The sequence below is a fragment of the Convolutriloba macropyga genome, chromosome 15 (assembly GCF_964194025.1).
Source record: "Convolutriloba macropyga chromosome 15, txConMacr16.3, whole genome shotgun sequence".
NCBI lineage: Eukaryota > Metazoa > Xenacoelomorpha > Acoela > Convolutidae > Convolutriloba > Convolutriloba macropyga.
In genome coordinates, this window is record NC_134482.1 from 26556498 (window position 1) to 26575277 (window position 18780).

Below are 18780 nucleotides of genomic sequence, written 5' to 3' on the forward strand. Positions count from 1 at the left end.
CTGTTTACGTCGACCAGACTGCAACTAAAATTGATCATAATTCACCCTTATGAAAAAAGACGTAAAAATTAACACAAAAGAAACTAGAGCAAAAAAACCCAAAATTTGGGCAAAATTGAACCCAAAATTTGCCCAAAAACCCATGAAGGAGAAGTTCAATCAAAAACTTCACTAAGGGACTTTTCATTTTCTCGGCTATTCGGGGTCGCATGCAAAAATTTGGAGAATTTTATTGAAACAATTTTGAGAAACCCACTTTTATTTTTTTCAGGGTATATAGGTATTTGTTTTTAGACCGGCCGGGGCCCCGACCCCACCCTACCGTATTTATGATGCAAAGGGCGACCACCCAGATCAATATCTAACATGTCATAAGTGTAAAGTAAATAAACATATCTCTCACTATAGATTCAAACATTACACTTGTAGGATATGCTTATATCTCAATAGATAGATTTGGTCACACTAAAGAAAGATTTGAAGAACATGCAAAGAAATATAATATCCAAGAAGCTGGTTCCCAGACCCACAAAGTGGTTTCACCAATCCATGAAGCTGGTTCCCAAATCAAAGTTTAGTCCATTTAAAATGTTACTTGCGTTCCCGTTATTTATTATGTTGATACTTATTATTATAATTGTTTATTGGAATTATGATAAATATTCTGATTTAAGGAAGAGATTCAAAGGATATAGGAATATTGTACCAGAACCATTTGAAATTAAAAAACAACTTTATTATTTATGGTCCATCTAATTCTGGTAAAACAACTTTTATAAAAGATTATTGTGGTTTGTATGACACAGTTAAATTATTCTGTATTGATGGTAGTGAGTGGAAAGGATATAATGTATAAGGTGTTGATGATTTAAAATTATTAGATAATTTAGATAGTTTTTGCTAATAGTCTTATTATATTTGATGATATGGGAGAAAACATTAGATTACCAGCTATAGACTCATTGTATTCTAAAGGTAGACATCACAATATTAATATAATATGTGTAGGTCATACTGTAACAGATTTAAATACAAAAGCAAGAGATAATACCCCAGCTATATATATTACTTTAAATAGTTCACAACAATTCTTTGAAAGAGTACAAGAGAAGTTTAAAATTGATTCTAATCTATATAGATTTTAACATTATAACTATGGTGTGATAAATTATAATACTATTAGCGACTATTATTTTGTATTAGATAAAGATAAAAATGTTGTATATGATTCTAGAATAGGTGATCTTGATATTGAGAAGTATGTTGATTATTTGAGGAAAAGGAATATAATATACTAAGTAGTTATTTAACAGATAGAATGATAGAACCAACACGTATTAAACCAAAAGAGTTAATGTTCTATTTTGAAGAATATTTAGAGTTTAAGGGAATACATAAATCAATTAATTTATATAAAATATATGCAAATATAAAAAAGGTACTTAGTGAGCTACAGTGGCTATTATGCTATTGCTGGCATGGTTACTATGGTAGGATTTGGTTATTCTTACTTTCAAAAACATGGTAATAATAATGATAATAATTTTAATGGTATAGATATAATGAATATAGATAAAGCAAAAATTAAATTAAAAAATGGTAAGAATATGCCAATAGGTTATGGTTTGATTGATAAAAGCAATTATAATCTCAATCATCCATTCAATATAGTATGTGTGTTAGCTAGTTGCCTTGTAAGTATTTATGCAACTCATAATCATATTAATTCTATATCTAAAAATGAGAGTAATATGTAGAGAATGTAATAATGAAATTGATACTAGTAGTGGTTATCCAGAACATGAACTAATGGATCATTATATATTTCATAAAAATTTAATGGTAAGATGCACGAAATGTATGCAAAGAATATATAGTGGTTATCACTTTAAGGATAGATGTATAGATAATCGTACAGGCCTTATATCATCAGTACATAGTTATATTGACCATATCAATATTTATGTTAATGATAGTAATGATAATATTGATATCAATAAAGATGATAAAGATGATAAAAATTATGATTTAAATAATGTTTTAAATGAACTGAAAGATAATATTAAAGAAGATTTAAAAGAATATATTAGGACCAATTTAAAACAAGAGACCATTAATGAATTAAAACTAGAGATTAAAAATGAAATAAAAAAAGAAGTTAAAAATGAAATAGAAGGAGGTGCTATAAATAATTTAAAGACTGATGTTAATATTAAGAATCCATCTAGAGAAATTAAATCAACTAGGACTTGTTGTTCTTGCAAAATTGAAAAGAATAAAGATTGTTTTTATAAGACTGGAGGTTTATGTGAAGAGTGTTCCTCTGAAAACATTCAATGTCAATTGTGTAACATTTTTTTAAATAGGTCTTAGAAAACATATGAAGAGACCACATATAAATTAGAAAGATAATTTTTAATGAAAAATTAATTATAAGCCATATATTTATGAGATAATTCTCTCAATTATACCTTTGTTTGTTAATTACAAAATTACACAGAATAACACCGAATAACAAGGATAACTAGAATTATGGATTAAATTAGAATCTTAGTAATTCTGCACGAGTGCAGAATTACTAACATTCTAATTTAATCCATAATTCTAGTTATCCTTGTTATTCTGTGTAATTTTGTAATTAACAAACTAAAAGGTATAATTGAGAGAATTATCTCATAAATATATGGCTTATAATTAATTTTTCATTAAAAATTATCTTTCTAATTTATATGTGGTCTCTTCATATGTTTTCTAAGGGAAGACCTATTTAGAAAAATGTTACGCAATTGACATTGAACCTTTTCAGAGGAACACTCTTTACATAAAGCTCCAGTCTTATAAAAACAATCTTTATTCTTTTCAATTTTGCAAAAACAACAAGTCCTAGTTGATTTAATTTCTTTAGATGGATTCTTAATATTAACATCATTCTTTAAATTATTTATAGCACCTCCTTCTATTTCATTTTTAACTTCTTTTTTTATTTCATTTTTAATCTCTAGTTTTAATTCATTAATGATCTCTTGTTTTAAATTGGTCCTAATATATTTTTTTAAATCTTCTTTAATATTATCTTTCAGTTCATTTAAAACATTATTTAGATCATAATTTTTATCATCTTTATCATCTTTATTGATATCAATATTATCATTACTATCATTATCATAAATATTGATATAGTCAATATAACTATGTACTGATTATATAAGGCCTGTACGATTATCTATACATCTATCCTTAAAGTGATAACCACTATATATTCTTTGCATACATTTCGTGCATCTTACCATTAAATTTTTATGAAAAATATTATAATGATGTGTACTGATGATTATAATAACTATGTACTGATGATATAAGGCCTGTACGATTATCTATACATCTATCGTTAAAGTGATAACCACTATATATTCTTTGCATACATTTCGTGCATCTTACCATTAAATTTTTATGAAAAATATTATAATGATTCATTAGTTCATGTTCTGGATAACCACTACTAGTATCAATTTCATTATTACATTCTCTACATATTACTCTCACTTTTAGATATAGAATTAATATGATTATGAGTTGCATAAATACTTACAAGGCAACTAGCTAACACACATACTATATTGAATGGATGATTGAGATTATAATTGCTTTTATCAATCAAACAATAACCTATTGTTATATTCTTACCATTTTTTAATTTAATTTTTGCTTTATCTATATTCATTATATCTATACCATTAAAATTATTATCATTATTATTACCATGTTTTTGAAAGTAAGAATAACCAAATCCTAACATAGTAACCATGCCAGCAATAGCATAATAGCCACTATGTATCTCACTGAGTACATTTTTTATATTTGCAAATATTTTAAATAAAATAATTGATTTATGTATTCCCTTAAACTCTAAATATTCTTCAAAATAGAACATTAACTCTTTTGGTTTAATATGTGTTGGTTCTATCATTCTATCTGTTAAATAACTACTTAGTATATTATATTCCTTTTCCTTAAACTCTGTATAATCAACATACTTCTCAGTATCAAGATCACCTATTCTAGAATCATATACAACATTTTTATCTTTATCTAATACAAAATAATAGTCGCTAATAGTATTATAATTTATCACACCATAGTTATAATGTTAAAATCTATATAGATTAGAATCAATTTTAAACTTCTCTTGTACTCTTTCAAAGAATTGTTGTGAACTATTTAAAGTAATATATAGCTGGGGTATTATCTCTTGCTTTTGTATTTAAATCTGTTACAGTATGACCTACACATATTATATTAATATTGTGATGTCTACCTTTAGAATACAATGAGTCTATAGCTGGTAATCTAATGTTTTCTGCCATATCAAATATAATAAGACTATTAGCAAAACTATCTAAATTATCTAATAATTTTAAATCATCAACACCATATACATTATATCCTTTCCACTCACTACCATCAATACAGAATAATTTAACTGTGTCATACAAACCACAATAATCTTTTATAAAAGTTGTTTTACCAGAATTAGATGGACCATAAATAATGAAGTTATGTTTTTTAATTTCAAATGGTTCTGGTACAATATTCCTATATCCTTTGAATCTCTTCCTTAAATCAGAATATTTATCATAATTCCAATAAACAATTATAATAATAAGTATCACAATAATAACGGGAACGCAAGTAACATTTTAAATGGACTAAACTTTGATTTGGAAACCAGCTTCATGGATTGGTGAAACCACTTTGTGGATCTGGGAACCAGCTTCATGGATATTATATTTCTTTGCATGTTCTTCAATTCATTTACTTTACACTTATGACATGTTAGATATTGATCTGGATCATTATAATTTTTACTCATATGATTATGTCTTTCTCTATATGTTATAATTTCATCACATACAAAACATGATAAAGGTTTACTTTGACATTCATCACAACTCCAACACCAAGCTTTATTTTTACATTTATCGCATTTGGTACTAATCATTTTTATAGTATTGAAAAGGTATATTATAAAATAAATAAAATGGAATTTCCAAATGGATTAAAAAGATGTTTACCTTGTAGAAAACAATGTTATAGTATGGGTGAATTCAATAATCATGTAAAAAACCCAAATCATAATAAATTAATTATTTCATCCTATTCCAAGTATGTGGATAAACCTAAGAAAGTAATAGACTTTATAGAATACAATAAAAAATATATTAGCTAAAGCTGGAATGTTAGAAGATGCTTTGGGTTTAAACGATAGCCCTGACCCCATGGTAAAAAAGAATGGCTGAGATGATGATATATAAAATATTAACTAATAAACCAGCGGATGTATTACACGAAATTACATGTTTTACATGAACTATAATAAAAGAGTGAAAAGGACTCAGTTCAATCACAGATCAATTATATAATGTAATTGTAGAAGGAATTAACTTTCTATCTTCATTAAGGGATGGATCTAGAATTTGTTAATGATTAGATTTTGCTCTTTCATACTCTAGATCTAGAATGGTTGTAGTAGTACTAGAAGATAATTTACTAGTCACATTGTACCAATCATTTTATATTTTAAATATTTACCTATAAAAAGTAGTAATAGTTTCACTCTTCTTTAATTAGTTTTAAATTGTGTTTATATTTATGTTTATGTTTATTTATATTTATATTATATTTGCATATAGTTTTACATATAGTTCTACATATAGTTTTACAAAGATTTATAAATTATTATAGTATTAGGTTTTTAAACCATATGGTTTAGTTTTTACACCATCAACAATTCTTTTATCGTCAAATGGTGATAATGCAAGCTTTTTCTCATTTACAATATTTATATAATGTTTAATTGATCGTAGTCTAAATTGTTCAACATATTTGCTTTCATTGTTAAACAATGCATTATAATAATCATCTCTGTTTAGTTGATGTTTTTGAGAAGATTTAGTTACACCTTTTACTTTAAGAGTTTGTTCTTTTGTTGTTTCAAAATAGTATACTTTTGGTGCTAAAAATATAGCTTCTGTTATGTATTTGTTTTTTAACTCATCTTTCATTTGTCCTAATTTACTTCCAATGTATTCTTTCATTTTGTTTGGGTCATCTTTTAGATGTATATGTAAGCTATCTTTGTCCATGTAACATAAGCTGAAATTATTATTATATATTGGTTCCAATACATTATACACAAATTCATGAATCTTAAGTTTACTAAGCTCTAATATTACAAATCCTATATAATTAAAATTATCTTGTTTAACAACACTTCTATAATTGTGTACTGCTGCGAGATTATTACTAAATATTGATGTTGATTTATATGTTGGTTTACCTGCTAGTTGTTTGTATCTATCTAATTTATTTACAATTTCTACATCTAGTCTATTTCTTACATTTTCTATAGTTTTACCATAGAATGAGTTACTCATTAATTTATAAAACATTTCACCAAATTTATCATTATTTGCTTTAGCTTCTTCTCTTTTCTTTACATTATACTCTATATATGGTTTAACCATTTACTTTTCTCATATTTGATTTTATTGAGAATTGTTATATCTTCTAAATTAACACCATTGTTTAAATACCAATCAAGCATTCTTCCTTCTATAACATAGTTATTTTTATTGTGTAATGTAAGCATTAATTTCTCTAATGGTTTGTATTTATTGGGTTTGTTTACTTCTTGATAATTAGTAAATTCTTCAGTATATGGTATTGAATTTTCTCGAAAACAAGGGAAGACTTCTGTTTTCTGTTTTAGGTCATTGTTATATTTAATATTTATTTCATATATTATACCAAAGTCCTCATCTTTAGTTATTTCGTAAAGTAGGTCATTACATTTAATAAATTCACCTATAGGTAGATCTTCAACCATACATGATGGATATAATGAGTTAAAATCATAATATAATAGATAATCTTGTGCTTGATATGCTTCATTTTCTTTAGTTAATGAGCTATAGACTGAGTTGTGTAATAATGTACATAATTTATTTATTTCGTGATGTTCTGGTTGTGTATATATATTCCATGGTTTAACATATCTATCACCAAGTATTGTAGCAATACCTCCTCTTATTCCTTTTTCAATCATGAGTAATATATCATATGTATCTTTTTGGTAATGTTTTAATCTTTGTTCTGTAAACTTTGAACCACATATCCATGATAAACCTGGTGATGAATATCTATAGCATGGATCTATTTTATATTCATTTATACATTTATCTCCAAATTTTTCAAATACATCTGACAGTAATTTTACATCTTGTTTTAGATACATAATCGTATAATCTGCAAAAGTTTTACAATTATTGTCAAATACTTCTTTTGCTTTAATATAATCTTCATCTGATATTCCCTCTTGTTTTAGTTTGGAATAGAATGTTTCTTGTGGAGGAAACTCAGTTGTTTTCATTTTATCTTCCCATTTTTCATCAACCCAATCATAAGGGTAAACTCCTTTTCTTTGGTTTCCACCTAATGTTTTTGCTACTACATTTAAACTTAGTGGTGTGGTGTAAAAAATCTAAATGCATCTAATATTCTAATGCATCCTATATCTAAAGAAAAGAACTCTTCTTCTGTTTTAGCTAACGCTTTCATCTTCAACTTTGTTATAGCTAATTCTTTAAAGAAAAGATGTATGTCATATTTAGATCCATTATAAAAGTATAGCGGAACAAAATTAAGTTTCTTAGAATTTAAATTACATATATTATGAGCAAATCCTCTAAATTTGCCATTAAAGTGGTCATGATCTCTTACTATGTCTTCACCTAATTTTTTATTACAATAGAAACAATTAGTAGGTTCTCCAGTAACTGATTCTTCATCCATTATAATGTTTTCTTTCAGTAGTTTTTTAAATTTGTCTTCATATTATATTATTGTGTTAGCTAAATATTCACCACAATCTTTACCCATATAGGTAACTTCATGTTCTTCCATTAGATCGGGATAACTTAATTTAATTACATTATTATAACAAAATGGTTTTTGAGTGCTTGATTCAGTGTTAAAACTTTCAATACCACAATAAATTGTAAAGGGAACAATTTTTGTTGCTTTATGTTCTTCACACATTAATTTATGATTTTCTAATATTTGTTCTGATGAGTAGCTTGTTAGACAATTTAAACATGGATATGACATTCTATTTGAATTTCTAATAATGGTGGATATTTTAGTACATAATAGATAGTGATTTTTATATAATAAACGATTGCACCCCTTATAATTATTATGAGACTTAAATATTATTTCTTTAATTCTTTTATCTTCATCTATTTCAAATATATCAAAATCTACATTATTCAATTTATGTAATTTTTTTATATTATTATAGTTATATGGAAAATCAAAGGATGGAATAATAATTGAATTGAGATGATCTACATATTTAGATATTCTTTGTTTATCCTTTGCTACTGGAAACTTATATGCTAATATAGACCAAATTATACACATATCATCATCAGTATTCTTAACATTAATAATATATGGTGATTTAAAAGGTAATTCAATATATGATCCACCAGTTAGAATTATAATACGAAATATGTAATGATCAAGATATTCTTCTTTGAATCATCCAACCAGATTCTCTTAATTCTGCCTCTTTTAATAATTTTTCTATTTCATTCAAATGTGTTATATAAATACCTGCTGTATAAACTTGTGGAATAGTAGTAAGTCCTATAATAAATTTTGTTTCTCCTTTTTTAAATTTTATTTCTTCGGATAAATATATTTTTATTGGATTGTGAATAATAGAAGTTATGTTATTAAGAATATCTTCAAAGTTATCTTTATATCCATCACCTTTATTAAGAATTGATTTTATTTGTATAACTGAATTATTAAAACAAGTAGTAATATCATTGGGTAGTGTCTTGATATATTCATCTAATTTATTCACCATATCTTGATTTTGATGTTTTTCCACTTTATCTTTATGCATTTTAGTTGAGTAATGTTTTTGAAGTGATTTATTAGTTTTAAACTCTCTGTTACAAGTTTCACAAAATATATCCGTCATTTTTATTGGGAAAATTTTAAAAAAATAATTTTTTCATCTTATAAAATAAAATAAAGGTTGGTTCCCCAATTTGAGAAATATTTTTAAATTAATTAAAAATCCTATATTTTTGGCCGATATTTTAAAGTTAGTTAAAATTCAATATTTTGCGATATTTTAAAACTCCTCAAAAAAAAATTTTTAAATTTTTCGAATTTTAAAATGTAATGAATAAATAAAAAAAATAAAGATAAATGCAAAATAAAAATAAAAAAGTGAAAAGTAAAAAAAAATGTGAGCATGAAATACTCGAAATAAAAATGAGCAACTATAAAAAATGGAAAACCATATAATCCAATTTAAAAATGAGGTCGTATATGCAAAATACCAAAAAAAAATAAATTTCTCAAAATTGAACTATTTGATCAATTTTAAAAATATAGTGAATGAATAAAAAAAATAGAGATAATTGCGAAAATAAAAATAAAAGTGAAAAAGTGAAAATAACGAGCAAGAATACTCAAAATAAAAAAATTAGCAATTATAAAAATAAAAAACCACATAAATCATTTTTAAAATGTGGATACACCACTGAAAAAAGTAAAAATATAAATTTCTCAAAAAATTAACTATTCAATCTATTTTTAAAATATAGTAAATAAATAAAAATAGAGATAATTGCAAAATAAAAAAATAAAAAAGTGAAAAGAGTGAAATGAAAAGCATAAAATACTCGAAATAAAAATGCGCTATTTTTATCAAATTTTAAACCATATAAATTAATTTGAAAATGGGGCCATACAAGCGAAAAAAGCAAAAAATATAAATTACTCAAAATTGAACTATTCGATCGATTTTTAAAGGTATAGAGTAATTGTAAAATGTGGTAACACAGCGAAAAATTGAGCGAATGCGAATTGCGCTGGGTTCCACATTTTACAATTACTGCCGTACGGCTCTAAGAAACTTTAATACACTCAAGGGCTTCACGAGTTTATCCCGTTTTTAGTACGAAAGTCAAATGATCAGACGAAGAAAACGATCACACAAAAAGTACAACCAGTTTCGCGATTTCGTCTGAGCATTCAACTATTCGTCCCTAAAACTGCATAGAAAAGGCCAGCAGGACTAATTTGATTGCTACAAACTTCATTTGAGAGCAACCAATAACTAAGTCTCACTGCTTTCTAAAGAAATTTCAAAATACAGAATAAAAGTAATATAGTATCTTCACTGCTGGTTGTCAAAATAGGGAACTATATATTCAGTTTCAAATAAATGGCACTTGATATCTATATAATCAAACCTGAGAAGAGCTCGATCTCTGTCAAATGAGGTGACATGGAACAGGAGACAGCGAGTTTCGAAGTCCACAAGGAAAGGACAGAGCAGAGGCAAGCGAAGCAACCACCGAGGCAAGTCTCCAGTCAAGACACCCAGTGGATCCTGCAGCTGTCGCCACACTTTCGACTGGATCTTTCCACTACGGAAGCATCCTCCAGACACGGCCGGTCTGGGATGCGCTTGCTGAAATTTCTTTAACGTTAAACCGTGTCATATCTGACGAGCCCTCTTAACCATCGCAGTTTTCCTTGGTGATTTTTAAAGGTATGGAATAATTTGTATTCTGTTAATTAGATTTAGAATAATGTGGGCTAAAATTCTCGAAAGAAAATTATATTTGAGCATAATGGCTATTGATCATTGAAGAGTTGCAAGAGTAGATCCAAGCGACATTTTTGACTGCTAAATAATGATATGAGTGATTGACGATAATGATAATGAGGTGATATTTCAATGTTTCCTAACTATTAGATAATTTTCAGCTTTGCATATCGACCCGCACAAATCAAAAACCCACACCATCAGTTCATACTTTTATAACAATTTCACTGACTTAATCGGGCGTCCCGTTAAAAAACGCGGGGACTAATAGCACAATCGAAGGAACTCAAACCACAATGCAAATATGGTTAACAATGTTAGACCCATCTTATTGGACTTGTACTATATTTATACAATTCAGTTATTCTCGTATCATTTTTACACTTGCATAGAATTAACAAAGAAGAAGATAAAACGTACAAGCTTAAATCTACCTGATAAAATGTGAACCAGTAGCTGTTTAGGGAATGTAGCACTCTGAGAAGCATCAACACTTCTGCGCAACCATCCGAAGAACTGTTGCCCGATGTCGAGGAACTGTTCGCGACTGTTGTGACTGCATTCGAAGACGTCGTCGTTATAGTTACTGTGCTGTCACTATTGACGATACCACTACTGTTGTTTCTATTATTACTATTAGCACCACTTAGTAACAAGCAGTAATCAATGTCGTCAAGAACAGGGTTTCTCTGTTTAGGTACAGTACCCTCATTCCAAAGCGCGTCGTTCGAATTGCGACTTGACCTGAAACATCATCAATACACTACAAAAAGGACAGAAAAATTCCGATTCATACAGATTGCTCATTCTCATAGTTTCTCAACTCAACTATGAAAATAAATATGTTTAATTACGAATAAAACTCATCCGCTACTCATCCGCTAGAAAAATTTTACCATTTTATTTTTAATTTTGTATTCTTCTATTTTCATTATACGTGATAATCTGACGGCCAGCAAAAAATTAAATTTTGACCTATTCCGAATCAAACATATTTACTTTTTTATGCGGCCTGTTTTAAACATGATCTATATTAACAGCTCTAAACTCGTGATTTCTGGATTATTATTGCACTGACCTGCTTCCACTAGAATGTTTTGAAGAGGATGAAATATTTGAGGCAGCGCTGCCCCCTTTACTCGAAGTCTTTTTGCGACCACTGCTAGACTTGCTATTGCTACTTGATCCTGAATTGCCTCCCATCGTGTCCAAAAACCATGACGATACCAGATCTACCGATGAGTGTGAATTTGGTCGAGTCGAATTATCTGGATTCGTTCCAGGAATATGCCGGGTGAACTGGGATCCCAAGAGCAACGGAGGCGCTGACGTTGAATAGAGCGACGATCCGGTAGCTCCTGAGATTTGAGACTGTGATTGAGCCATGATTTCTTTGCAATCGTCAATAGGCGCGTAATAGATTGTGTGTGTTTTCAGCCACATGTTATCGCTTCGACGTCTGTTTACATTTGAGGAATTATGACTTGAGCCAGTCAATGATTCAGCTGAGCGTCTCGAAACCTTTTCGTCCATTCCAAATAGATCTTTAATCCCAGAAGAAGCATCACCAGTTGCAGGTGGGTTGTGGACAGGTTGCTTAGGATATGAGTCCATTGCAATGGCTGTGTTGGATGATGAGGAAGCTGAGTTCATTGGACTAGCTGTTGTTCGTGTTGTGATTGATTGCAGTTGATGTATGGCCTGGTACACTGTCCAGTCATATGGCACCTCGAAGTCTCCAATGAACAGCTTTAATCTGTAGCAACAGCTATGATTCATTAATGAGATGCAAAGTGACAAGAAACTGAATACATGGCCAATCAAACAAGCTAGTTCGGATAGATCTCAAAGTAACTTTCCTATATTTCAATGCCGAATTTCAACTGACTAACAGCCGCTAACATAGACGCTAACATCGACACAGCCGCTTATCGATCAGTAGAAAAGATATTAAACCATAGCCGGCATACTGCCGGAATAGCTGCGAAAGAACAGACTGGTCGTATAATAGAGATAGAAACAGATACAGATCTAAATTGAAAAAAAATCGACGCCTCTCAAAAAAAACGAGGTAAAAAACATTCAGCGATAAATTATAAAAGCTAGTTAAAATTCATTCCACAGAAGCCTCTTATTAGGGACCTTTACTGCACAAATAAGTTCCTTTGACCTTAAACAAATTCAAATTAAACTTAAGTTTTAAAGTGCAAAAGTCATTTTATTGAGTGAGGTAAGTCACGTATGATCAAAATCTAATCACGCAAATAACCTAAAAACTTTTGCAAAAGCGAGTGACAAATGACTTCACGCGCGCAAATGCCGTTAGTGAGAGGAAGAATTCATTCAGAAAATTTGACTTTTTCAGCTTTGCTGTGTGAACAAATGTAAAACGAAGAGCGTCAGACGACGAAACAAAAAACATAGCAGGACAGGTCCTGACGTACAATTCAAAGAATTTTCATTGACTAAAAAAACTAGACTTAAAACGGACTATGAATGGATTGGAAAAACCATTTAGAAAAAAATCCGAACCAAAAAATCGAAAAAACAGTAAAAATCAAAGTGAAATTGCCGCATGTGAACAAAAAACCATTAGCGAGAAAGCGAATTTTTGTTCAAACACCGTTTTCTCACTCTACTTTAAAATTAGAGCGAAAAACATTCACGCCGCAAAACCACTCGCTTTTTCGCTCCATTTCCTGTTTCGGCGTGACCAAAATCACTACTCCAATTTGACTTCAAAAATCATGAAAATGTGTGAAGATCTTAAAAAAAAAAGACAGCGCCCCAATACAATTCAAATTCTTTGAATTGTAAAAAACCAAGAGCACCGCAATATAGCTTCGCTCAGCTTACAGCTTCGCAGCTATAATAAAAACAAAAAAAATCATATCTTTTATTAATTGCTGAGATGTTAAATTTTGACCAGGAATCTGTATAACTCATCGATGCTTCTCTTTGTTGCTCCCAAATAACCTCGATTCAGAGTGACACGCATTCAGTTTACCTAATCTCCTTGAATTAAAGAAAAGTCGTTTTTGAGAGTGAGATAGGTCAAGTTTGGCCCAAAATTTACGCGAACGAATAAAAAAACTCGCTCAAGTGAGAATGAAATATGACGTGAAATTGTGAAGGGCGGTGAAATCCTCAAAAGATTCGGTGAATCACATACTTAAAGACTAGTAAGGCGTAAGGCTCTAATGCTCGGCGCTACCTGTTTGTCCCCTTTTTGAGAACCAAAAGTCAAATGGGTCAGACGAAAAATTGGTCGAGCGCGAAAAACCGCATTAACATTGCCGGCAGATTGCCGGAATAGCTGCGAAAGAATAGACCTGCGTGCCATATAATAGAGATAGAAAAAGATACAGATCTAAACTGAAAACAAAATCGACGCCGCTCAAAAAACTAGACTAAAAAACATTCAGCGACAAATTAATAAAGCTTGTTAACATTCATTCCGCAGAAGCCTTTTATTAGGGACCTTTACTGCATATTAAATTCCTTTGACCTTAAACTAATTCAAATTAAACTTAAGTGCAGAAGTCATTTTATTGAGTGAGGTAAGTAACGTATGATTAAAATCAAATCACGCAAATGATCTCAAAACCTTTGCTAGAGAGAGAATGAGAAATGATGTGACGCGCGCAAACGCCGTTAGTGAGAAGTAATTCAGAAAATTTGACTTTTTCAGCTCTGCCGTGTGAACAAATGTAAAACGAAAAAGAGCGTCAGACGATGAAACAAAAAAACATAGCAGGACAAGTCCTGACGTACAAAGCAAGGAATTTTCATTGACTAAACAGAAAAACTAGACGTATAATGGACTATGAGTGAATTGAGAAAACCATTTTAAAAAATCAGATAAAAGAAATCAGAAAAAAAACAAAATCAATGTCAAAAAGCCGCATGTCAACAAAAAAACCACTAGCGAGAAATTTGCTTCAAACAAAAAACTACGCCGAGAAGGAGCGGTGAATTGAGTGGGAAAGCCATTTGAAAAATCGAGCGAAAAAAAATTCAAAAAAAATTGTAGATATCGAAGTGAAATTGCCGCATGTGAACAAAAAACCACTAGCGAGAAAGCGAATTTTTGTTCAAACACCGTTTTCTCATTCTACTTTAAAATTAGAGCAAAAAAAATTCAAGCCGCACTTGCTTTTTCGCTCCGCTCCATGTTTCGGCGTGACCAAAATCACTACTCCAATTTGACTTCAAAAATCATAAAATATGTGTACAGATCTTTAAAAAAAGACAGCGCCCCAATACAATTCAAATTCTTTGAATTGTAAAAACCAAGAGCATCCCAATATAGCTCCGCTCAGCTTACAGCCTCACAGCTATAAAAAGAATAGTTAGTTTAAAACGAATCAAATTTAGATTCTGAACATTTAAAAAAGGCACGTCTAGTCAAATTGGTCATGTAAAAAGCCCCTCGCTAAAATTTCATCCTGCAAATAAAATTCACTGAAAATGAATACGTCATATGGTCGGAAGAAAAATTGACGGACACTACGAATTTAAAAAACATAGCAATACAAGTACTTAATTATAATTCAAAGAATTGAACAAGCTGAAGGTCAGATTATCGCTCTTCTTAAAAGAAGACCTTTTGATTGAAACCAATCATATAAAAATACATACGAAGAGCAAATATCACAGAAGTTTAAAATGTTGTTCTATTTGTCAACAAAATACTTACATTAATATTTATGTTTCAATTAATGGATAAATCCAGCCTCTCAGAAATCAAATTTTATAGAAGAGATCATATGAGGTGACGCCTGCCAAAAGTAACAACAAAAGCACGCAACGATCAAAATTCCCAAAACTGTTTTAAAAAATAATGGTAACACGGCCAACAAAAAGCTGCAACAATCAACTGAAACCAATAAATAGAAAGTAAGAAACATTAGAAAACAAATCAGATCAGCTATTAATTAGACTTAACGGCTGATAAACAAGAACTACAAATATGAGAACAAGCCAACAAATCAATCAATTAACTTTAAAAAGTGAGATCACAAAACAACCTAAATCGATTCCAAAAATACTAATTAGAGAGTCAATGAAACCTGTCATTGATGACACTATTTGACAAAACAGCAAAACCCAAGAAATCAGAATCCTTTTTGGGAACAAATCGCATCAAAATTTGAAAGCAGTTAGATAAGAATAGAAACAAATGAAAAGCTTACAAAAACACTCATAAAGGAGCAAATGAGATTTCTCATTAGCAATACTATGTGATGGTGAAAACCTACAAAACAAAATGAATTTCCCTGCAACAGATGACTTTAAAACTACAATTTCCCTTTCGAGGCGTATAAATAACTGCAGCTTTGCATTATTAGAAGACATGTATCCCCTAAAATCGTTCATGCAGAAATTTTAGAGAAAAAGAACGAATCAAGAAGTCGAAACCAATCGTTGTAAAAAAAAACAAAAATCTCTTCAAGCACCAAATTCTCTCTCCACTTTAAAGGTTCTTTGAACCAGATTGAGCCCATAAAAACACTCACTCTTTCGCCCCTGTTACTACTCTAATGTAACTAAAATCACAACTAAAATTTGATATCACGTTCATAAAAAAAGTAGAAAAAAAGATGAAGAGATCTTAAAACATAGCAGGACATATAAAAACTGAATAAAGAAAAAAACTCTGACCTGACCAGCAGACCACATGCTGACAATTCAAACAGACAGAAAACACTTCGTTATACTTATCTAAAAATAGCATTCAAAATTGTAGGTATATTTGGGATATTGCCAGTCTTTTTAAAAATATTAATAAAATGTAAGAACATAGCCGGCAGATTGCCGGAAAATAACCGCCGTTGGCGCTTGATGCACATCAGGATTGAAACATAAAAAAGGAGATAAATTAACCGAATTTTTTTCGTTTTTTTTCAGTGTCAAAAAGTGTACTAACTCGGCGTGCAGTTTCAGTTGGATTCTGAAACTATACTTAATTCAGCTTCTAAACTGAAAGCTATTTAGTTAATACCAATTTCAGCTAGCAAAAACTCTAAGGAACTTTGATAACCTAATTCCTAATGACTTAATGACCCATCTCGATTAATTTTACTCTTGACCTTGACTGTACTAACTATCTGGCGCAATTCATTGAGTTAATGGGTTTAAAAACCATTCGGTTGAAACAGTGAGTGAGGGAAGTCAGAAGTTAAACGTGAAAGTCGTGACTTATGTAAAACGAAAAACGTGATAAAAAGGTAAACCGAATTAAAAAGAAGGAGAGCGCCTAAATAATTGCCGTTGAGAGGCTGACGACGGCTATTAATTACAAAATTAGAAAACCTGCCAAATACGACAAATCGTGCTGGACCTATAAAAGAGCATCAGACAGGTAAAATAAATGTTTGATACTATTAAAAGAGATATTTGAAAAACTGAAGATTCGCTAAATTAAACGCACGAATGCAGCCTCTAGTTCAAACAAAGTCGATTGACAACTTCAGCTCAGAAGGTATGAAAAAGACAAAAAAATCGAAAACTTGAAATAAATGACAACAGGCACTTGAAATCTTTAATTTCCCAATACTTGTGGCCTCAAAAACAAATTTCGTCTATCAAACATCCAGAAAGCAGCCAACATGCAACCTACAAGCAAAATGATTGCATCATAAGTTCTTGTAGCTAATGTCCTTAAAATATATTGATACTATCATGCATCAAAACCTATGCAATATTCAATAATTTTTGTTTTGTTGGCATTACCAAAACAGATACTTCCAAAAACAGAAATTAACAGAAATTCTATCTTGCACAAAGCTTTCATGAACTTTGACGGAAGGATTGGAGATCCATTAAACAAAACTTCAAAAACAAAGAAATACGTGAAAAACTGCATAATTTTGTGCTAAAAACAATTTCAAGGAAAAAGCTTTTCACCTTGAAAATACGCGCAACCAGTAACCTTTGCATCCTGTGCACTTGAAAAACTTCCGGTTTCTTTACTATCTCAGTTGCCCAAAAAAATTAGCCCAAAAAATAGCCGAAAGAATTCCGAAACGAAAGTCATCTCTGACACCAAACTAACCTTTCAATGGAACCTATAAGAACTATTCAAATAAGTAAAATAACAAATAAAGTCAACTAATGAAAAGCCATACAAACTGAAGTAAAAAAAACTAGAAAAGTTCAATTACTTCTTTATAAAATATAAAAGAGCACCTAAAAAGAAGAACCACTTCTATGCAATATTAATAATTGAAGTGATCAAAAACACAACAGCAAGCGATCATAAGCTCACAAACTCCTCTATTTTGGAAAAAACTGGAAATTGGCAAAAATGATAGGAACATTTCTCGATTGTTTTTTTATTTCAACAGAACTTCGATGAATCGGTAACAAAAAATTCCTTCAGGCCAAAGGCTTAATTGAACTCCCGTCAAAAGTAGAACAAAATGAGCAAAAATTGCTAAGAAACCGCATAGCAGTAGAAAAACTTAATAACAACAGAAATCATTCACTACCCAATAAACTTCAAAATTCTATAAAAACGAGCCTACAATTATTACTAGATCTTATTCAAACCTCTTAACCGAAAAAAAATCAAACCAAAATAACTGTTCGAAACATCCATTTCTGAGCAAGAAAATCAGATCGCTTACAAAATTTTTCAACTGAATCAACACTTTCTCGACTGAATGCGATTACAAAACCATGGCCAAAACATGATCCGAATAGCTTAAAATCAACATTCTATAAACATAGCTGGCAGATTGCCAGAAGATAGCCGCAATAGATTCGTAGATCGGCAGTCTAAAAAAACAGTAAAAAAGACAGACCACAAAAAATTCGTCTTTTCATTGAAGGCTGATCTGTTATATTTTGATTAAAAATCTGTATAAGTTATTGCTGCCTCTATTAGCTGACCTCAAATAACCTTCATTTAGAGTGACACACACCAATTTGACCTTATCTCTTTGAATTAAAGTAAATAAAAGTCAATTTCAAATTGAGGAAGTCATTTTTGAGAGTGAGGTAAATCAAGTGTGACCAAAAATTTAATCACGCGCATGAACAAAAAAACACGCTCCACTAAGAGCGAAAAATGACGTCAC

General features: G+C 30.1%; 1 protein-coding gene across 1 annotated transcript in view; it reads right to left on the reverse strand.

The window, feature by feature from the left end:
* Positions 1–18780, reverse strand: part of LOC142354045 (E3 ubiquitin-protein ligase TRIP12-like) — a 104637-nt gene that overhangs the window by 36685 nt on the left and 49172 nt on the right. The window contains exons 12-14 of the mRNA XM_075406315.1: positions 11775–12452; positions 11131–11440; positions 10338–10558 (exon numbers count right to left, since the gene is read on the reverse strand). Coding sequence (XP_075262430.1) covers positions 10338–10558; positions 11131–11440; positions 11775–12452 — 1209 coding nt within the window. The remainder of the gene's footprint in view (positions 1–10337; positions 10559–11130; positions 11441–11774; positions 12453–18780) is intronic.